Genomic DNA, 7,894 nt, shown 5'->3' on the forward strand with positions numbered 1-7,894 from the left:
TTAAAAAAAGTTATTGTTAGTTAACGATCTCACTTTTATTAACGGCGGTAACAGGTTGTCAAATCGTTGACGGTGCAAGCTGTTAATGATTGTTTGTAGAATTAACGGTGTTAATGGTTTGCCAAAACTCCAAAATTTCCATAAAAATCTTTAGCAGTTTATCAAATTGAATTTACAACACAGGCAGTCACCAAATTGCAAAAGAATCACTAAAACTTCCATCATACACATACCCATCCGTTTCGTTTTCGTTTTCAACCATTAATATTTTTCTTTCAGAAACGGCTAATCCGTTTCGTTATCGATTTAATGAACCGTTTTTGCCGTTTGTTAACGAACATTTCCTTTTCAGAACAAAATGAAATGCAAATAAGAACAGGACATAATTTTTTTCTTCTCAAAGTGTAGTTGGAATGGTTCCAGGGAGAATGATGAAAAGTGTATTTGGACTTTTATTTCTGGTTCTTCCTCAGAGAAACTATTTATTGTTATCATTTCTTCTTTTTTCTATCATTATTTCAATTGATAAGTTTAGGAGTTACAAGAATACTGGAGGGTCCGAAGGATATTTCAACTACAGAAGGAGGCACGGCAATCTTTAAATGTTCATTTTGGTAATTTATTTTTAGTAATCTATAGATTTTTTATAGATATGACATAGTATACAATGCAATCATATTTTTTATTGGAAATTGAACATGCGCATTTGTGTTCCAAAAATGAATGTGTAAAATATTGAAGTGAGGTCAATAATAAAAATATTTAGAAAATAAGTATTAACCAATAATTCTGTTTACATACAAATAAAATCCGATTGGTTTGAAGATGATCAAGTAAAGAAAAGGATAGGATGTCTGAGAGTGAATGCACCAAATCTGTATCTGCAGTAGATATCAATTATGCTAAATTAAACCTGAAACTTAGACAATTATCAATTAGTGAAACAGTAACATTTACAAGGAACAACTACAAATTTTTACACTTTTTAAAAACTATTTGTTCCGTCTTAAACAATTGCTGCATTTTTTTCTTCTTGATATTTCAGCATCTTATTTGGCGATCCTTCTCTTGATCGTTTCTTTATCTTTAATTAGATTGGAAACCCAGTTTTGTCTGGAAAATAAGCTATGTCTTTATACCAAGCTAAGAACATTTCCGTCGTTTTATAGAGTTCCCCAGTCAATGGGTTCATGAGTTATGATCGGACATACAAACAAACAGAGATAACATCTATATATTCACTAGCTTGGGAACCCAGCTTTGCCTGAAAATCTAAACTTTCCTTTTAATTGTCAACCCACTCAAGTAAGAATGTTGGTACTAGACTACCGAGTTCTGAGGCAAATCGGTCTATGGGTCCCAGGAAACATTTTACTGCCTAAATATGCCGATGGGGAAGTTGTCGGGTAAATAATTCTGGACTTTATATGTTCGCCATCGATTTGTCGGAAACTAAATGTTTCCAGGGGTTCATGAGTTATGATCGGACATACAAAGAAAAAAAACAGAGATTACTACTTTATATATATATAAATATATTGATAAAACATGCCAGTTATTGTATAGCTTCTGTCGTGTTTTTTTTATTATAAATCTTGTATTTAAGGTCGCCTTCTAGTGCAAGAGTATTCTGGACTTTTAACGAAAATCTTGTCCAACTGACAGACAATGCAAGGTATTTAGTTGTTTATTTATAGTAATTTCAAGTGTCATGTCCGATTGTCAACGGTACTCTTAAAGCTTTGTGTGATCAAGAAAAAGTAAGATATCCATGATTTTAACTTTGAAAGTGGATAGTTATTAATTGTGGTTTGACTGCAAAAGTGACTTGGGGGGTTCTGAGGAAGTTTGTCAGAATTAAACACTTTTCAGTCTTACAAATTATTGATCTGATTGATCAGATAAGGGATTTAAGGATACCGTTGTGAGAGTCAGGAGAAACAATTTGAAATTAAACAACGACAGTGCTTTTAAAACTTAAAAAGTGAATATTGACCTTTAAAAGTTAACATTCACAATTTAGCCAGTTTGTTAACTGGGAAATTATTGAGAAGAACAAAAAACAAGAATTGGAATAATTGTGTTTAAAAACACCTTGATTGTTGAGAATGTAGAACCTGAAAAATGTTTAGTAAAAATTATGTTATTAAACCGGTATAGGCAGTATACTGCCTCCGCAGAAGAGAAACGAGATGAAAACTCTCAGCAGACACAGGTAAAATGTCAATGCTCTCATCTTATAAAGGAATTGAGTCTTTGCCACAAACTCTGATTTTCTAATCACTATATCTTTGGCACCAAATGTTGTAGACCATAGATATTTCAAACCATGAATTCTGTTAGATCAAATAATCTGAGTTTGAAATATCAAAGGTTTACACCATCGAGTTCTAAAGATATTGAGGTTTAAATATTTGATTTTGTTCCAAAGACTCAATTCCTTTTCCGTTTCAATGTATTCATTTTTTCATAATTTTTATGAACTAGTGATGAAAAATTATTCCCTGTAGATTTTAGAAGATGGCACTCTGGTGCTTCGAAATGTTGCACAAAGCGCAGCGGGAGTGTACGCGTGCACAGTTGTTGATGAGGTAATGATATTTTCTGTATTTTTGTTCTAATTTCCTTTTCTTGCAAAACAAATTAATGAAAATAATGAGTCTTTACCCCGAACTCTAATTTTATAATCTCTATATATATCTTAGCAACGCAATCCTTTCATATTTTAAACTATGAATTATGTTAGATCAAATAATCTAAGTTTAAACTATCAAAAGATTCAATTCCTTTCTTCAGGATTCCTTGGAAAGAATTGTTTCTGCCCCCGCTATTTTGAATGTAGAGGGTAGGACTGAAAAACCTAGAATATCACACAGGCAAAACTTTTAAAATTTTCTTATATCAAATATATTTAAGAAATAATCAAACTATGAATTTAAGTTACGGGGTTACTCTCAAAGGTTAAGACTTCAAAGACAATGCAGTGCAGAATAAATCTAGTATTTTCCTAGTAGTTTATTTTTATTTGTAGTTTATTTTTATCTAATATATTTGAAATTATAATTTGTTAAATTAAACCGTTATATATCTTTTTTTCTTATTTAAAGAAGTTCAGGTCTTTATTAATTATTTACAATTAGTCAGAAGTTTTTACGATCTAGTTTTACAATTATAATTGATTAAATGATAATCACAAATAGCCTTAGTCCTGTCAATTCCCAAATGTGGTCTGCATATTTTGGAAGTAAACATTGCCAGAGATATATATGTAAAGTCGCCTGATCAACTGTGAATTAATTCTGGGTCTTATTATGACTTTAATTCCTGAGAATTTAAACATTTTTTATATGTTTCTATATAATAAGCATGCAAAGAGAAATTATGTTGGAAAACTTTTTATTCAGACCTGTGAAAACCACAGTACATATTGGTGAATTGATAGTGCTTGATTGTCTGGCTAGTGGATACCCTCCACCCTTCTATACTTGGTACAAGGTCAGTGGATACCCTCCACCCTTCTATACTTGGTACAAGGTTAGTGGATAGCCTCCACCCTTCTATACTTGGTACAAGGTTAGTGGATACCCTCCACCCTTCTATACTTGGTGCAAGGTGAGTGGATACCCTCGACCCTTCTATACTTGGTACAAGGTTAGTGGATACCCTCCACCCTTCTATACTTGGTACAAGGTTAGTGGATACCCTCCGCCCTTCTATACTTGGTACAAGGTTAGTGGATACCCTCCACTCTTCTATACTTGGTACAAGGTTAATGGATACCCTCCTTCTATAATTGGTACAAGGTTAGTGGATACCCTCCACCCTTCTCTACTTGGTGCAAGGTGAGTGGATACCCTCGACCCTTCTATACTTGATACAAGGTTAGTGGATACCCTCCACCCTTCTATACTTGGTACAAGGTTAGTGGATACCCTCCACCCTTCTATACTTGGTACAAGGTTAGTGGATACCCTCCACCCTTCTATACTTGGTACAAGGTTAATGGATACCCTCCTTCTATACTTGGTACAAGGTTAGTGGATACCCTCCACCCTTCTCTACTTGGTACAAGGTTAGTGGTACAAGGTTAGTGGATACCCTCCACCCTTCTATACTTGGTAAAAGGTTAGTGGATAGCCTACACCCTGCTATACTTGGTACAAGGTTAGTGGATAAAATTGAAATATTAATCAAAACACCTAGCTGAAAATAATTTCATAAATATTTTACAGGATGGAGGAAGGTTAAGTGCTGCCCATGATAGGTTCACCCTGGCGGAGAACGGCTCTCTTATCATTAGTAATGCCCAGCTTGATGATTCAGCTAGATACAGGTCGTCTTTATTTTAACATCTCATAATATATTTTTTAACATTAGCCCTAACGGTTTATAAACATCTCTAGATTAGTATCATAACTATGTACATATTCTGCTTCAAAGTACAGTGGTCGGCGTTTATATCAAGACAATAAAGACGACTTTTATTTAGTTTTGATTGTTAACATGTTTTTTTTCGAATTAAAAGTTTACAAGTAAACAAAGAGAAGCTGTTATTTGATAGCTTAATTTTGTTTCTATAATTATGTGTATTCATGTTGTTTAAAAGCTTGATAGAAATAAAAATTGAAATCTAAAGTAGTCTTCATTTTAATGATACATACTACGACGACAGCATCTAGATAACATTATTTTTACTCTACAGGTGTTCTGCTTTAAATTATCTAGATAATGATATTATTACTCTGCAAGTGTTCTGCTTTAAAATATCTAGATAAAAATATTATTACTCTGCATGTGTTCTGCTTCAAACTATCTAGATAATAATATTATTACTCTGCAGGTGTTCTGCTTCAAACTATCTAGATAATAATGCAGGTATTCTGCTACAAACTATCTAGATAATAATATTATTACTCTGCAGGTGTTCTGCTTCAAACTATCTAGATAATAATATTATTACTCTGCATGTGTTCTGCTTCAAACCTAGATAATAATATTATTACTCTGCAGGTGTTCAGCTTCTAATTATCTGGGGAAAGCTACCTCTTCAGTGAAAGTTCAAGTAAGTCAAGTTATTATATTTTACGTTTACAATTATATTTTATAAAACTTATTTTTATAAAAAGTTACTTCTTTTTTCAAAATATTTGTGAGCCCCTTTTTTACAATTCTTAACACAAATATTACTTTTGTGGCTTTAAAAGAAAATTCCTCTTTCAAAAATATCGTTCAAAAATGTTGTGGGGTGTACAAAATTTTGAATTTTTAGTAAAAAAATCTTAACTGAATTATCAATATTTGGTAAATCTCAACATACATTTTCTTAAAGCTACAACTCTACCGACTAAAATAATGAAAAAAATGATGATAAAATGATGAAATATTGTAAATCTTCGCTTCGGGTGAAAATGACTTCACCAACTAGCTGAAAATAAAAAAACTGAGGTGGATCTAATTATAAAAGAGTATTTTGCAGATATTCTTTGCTAAAGATGATTTCTAGAATTAGAAACAATGGCAAAATCTTGAATAGGTTGAGAACCTGGACCCTCCTTCCCCTCCCCAGATTACAACCAGACCTAGGAATAGATCTGTTCAAGAAGGAGGAATTATTGAAATGACTTGTGTAGCCCAGGTAGGAAAATATTCAAAGACTAGAAATTAAAAACCCATTCTTACCTCTCTTAAAGGGATCGTAGATTTAATTTAAAGTGACCCTCAATTTATTGAGCGGCATTTCCCTTTATACATTTGTCTGATTAAGGATAGATTAGCATTGCCCAATCCTTGTTTTCCTAACATAAAATTATTTTTTATATTGTGATTTCACAATAAAAGACTTATTCTGCAGAGACAAATAAGGAAATTGTAATAATTCAACACTCTTCAAGATACAAAAAAACGACAAGATCTTACTCATTGTCGGACAAGGGTACCTAGTTGTGAATCGGACTTGTCACTCTATACATCCCCATCACTTAAAATCACCTCTACAGTCACTTTAAAAGCAAAGATAAATATCCTTAAACCTAAATCTTCACAATACGAAACAGCTTGGAATTTAAACAACTAGACTAAAATTGTTAAAATTTCAGGGATCCCCTTATCCAACTGTAACCTGGTGGAATAACAGACGTCTGGTGACAGCTAACAGCAGGGTAACCCTGTCCAACGGAGGACAGCATCTTAGAATACAGGTCAAAATATATTGCTTGCAAGAATATATTGAGATACGTTAAAATTATCACAAATCTGAGATTACAGGATATTGAGGTAAATGATCAAGGAGACTACTGCTGCATAATATCCATATTTATTACAGGATATTGAGGTATATGATCAAGGAGACTACTGCTGCATAATATCCATATTTATTACAGGATATTGAGGTTTATGATCAAGGAGACTACTGCTGCATAATATCCATGTTTATTACAGGATATTGAGGTATATGATCAAGGAGACTACTGCTGCATAATCTCCATATTTATTACAGGATATGGAGGTTTATGATCAAGGAAACTATAGCTCTAATATCCATATTTATTACAGGATATTGAGGTTTATGATCAAGGAAACTATAGCTCTAATAACCATATTAATTACAGGATATTGAGGTATATGATCAAGGAGACTACTGCTGCATAATATCCATATTTATTACAGGATATTGAGGATTATGATCAAGGAGACTACTGCTGCATAATATCCATATTTATTATAGGATTGAGGTTTATGATCAAGGAAACTACAGCTCTAATAACTATATCTATTACAGGATATTGAGATTTATGATCAAGGAGACTACAGTTGTGTTGCTGAAAATATCCATGGAAAAGAGCAGATAGTTTCCTTTATTAGAGTTCAACCTGACCCAAACAGGAGAGAGCAGTCACAGTAGGTTTACTAATATTTAAACCATGGACTTAATCCCTATTAAATTTTTAAATTCCTATTTCTTTGCAAACTGATGATGTAATCTTTGATATTTAAAATTAGCTTATTTGATGAAGCAAAATTCAATGTTTGAAGTATCTTAGGTAATAAAGAATACAGATATCATGAAGGTGGGTCTAAACTAAATAATCATTTAACAATGTATGATATTACCATTGCATTAATTAATTGCTGCTGTTTCTTTCAGATGGAGATTTACAACTACTGAAACTCCAAGAACATCAAGGCATGAATTATAAAAGATTAGATAATATTTGTAAAGAAAACGCTGAATGTTGACAAGTTTTTGGCTTTGGGCTAGCAAGTGATCATAAATAGTCTACGTTAATTTTATCAGTAGTTTGTTTATAGATTTCAAATATATTCTATGGCAAATATGAAAGAAATAATAACTCTAGTCACTTTTTAAACTGTCTAAACTTTTGCAATTTTTAAATTTTATGATAGGGTCACCCCTGCCAACACTTCTAGGAATAGGATGGAGGTTCTTGGTGCAACACTAGGTATTACAGGGTTACCCGCAAAGGATAAGACTGGGAAGACGACCTTTAAATTCATTTAATATGACAATTCCTAGGTTAAAATAGGTCTTTTGTCTTTCGTATAATTTTTTATGGTTTATTTAACGGTTGGCATAAAGAAATAAGTTAAAAGTTGCAGGGAATTGGAATATAAGATATCATACATTTTAATTTCCGTACAGTCGTCTCTGAAGTTTCACCCTTTGTGGGTAACCATGGCATTAATTCCCATCTTTATTTTTTTAATTATAATCTACTTTCACCTTAATAACCAAAAATAAATTTTGCTTTTAAAAACAAAGGATTCCCAACCAGAACCGATATAATATAGATATTACCAAAACTTTGACACCACTTAAAGGAACTGTAAGCGAAATTTCAAGTTACCATCCACGCAAAGATGGCAATGCTTTTAA

At 32.5% G+C, this 7,894-nt stretch overlaps 1 protein-coding gene across 2 annotated transcripts; it reads left to right on the top strand.

Moving 5' to 3' along the window:
- The first annotated feature begins 356 nt into the window (after window positions 1-356).
- LOC111695655 (peroxidasin homolog) lies at window positions 357-7,534 on the top strand. 2 transcript variants are annotated; one of them, XM_023465052.1, is made up of 15 exons: window positions 357-479; window positions 532-614; window positions 1,607-1,675; window positions 2,161-2,215; window positions 2,511-2,591; window positions 2,797-2,876; window positions 3,405-3,495; window positions 4,233-4,333; window positions 4,841-4,857; window positions 5,028-5,062; window positions 5,534-5,635; window positions 6,096-6,197; window positions 6,779-6,897; window positions 7,145-7,183; window positions 7,405-7,534. In XM_023465052.1, the coding sequence occupies exons 1-15, from the start codon at window positions 414-416 to the stop codon at window positions 7,517-7,519; spliced, it is 1,155 nt and encodes a 384-aa protein (XP_023320820.1). In that variant the 5' UTR covers window positions 357-413; the 3' UTR covers window positions 7,520-7,534. The 2 variants fall into 2 exon arrangements, with proteins under 2 accessions (XP_023320820.1, XP_023320819.1); XM_023465051.1 differs by lacking the exon at window positions 4,841-4,857 and having other exon boundaries at window positions 5,011-5,062.
- The last annotated feature ends 360 nt before the right edge of the window (window positions 7,535-7,894 follow it).

Source organism: Eurytemora carolleeae, unplaced genomic scaffold (genome assembly GCF_000591075.1).
Source record: "Eurytemora carolleeae unplaced genomic scaffold, Eaff_2.0 scaffold234, whole genome shotgun sequence".
In the NCBI taxonomy this organism is placed as follows: Eukaryota; Metazoa; Arthropoda; class Copepoda; order Calanoida; family Temoridae; genus Eurytemora; species Eurytemora carolleeae.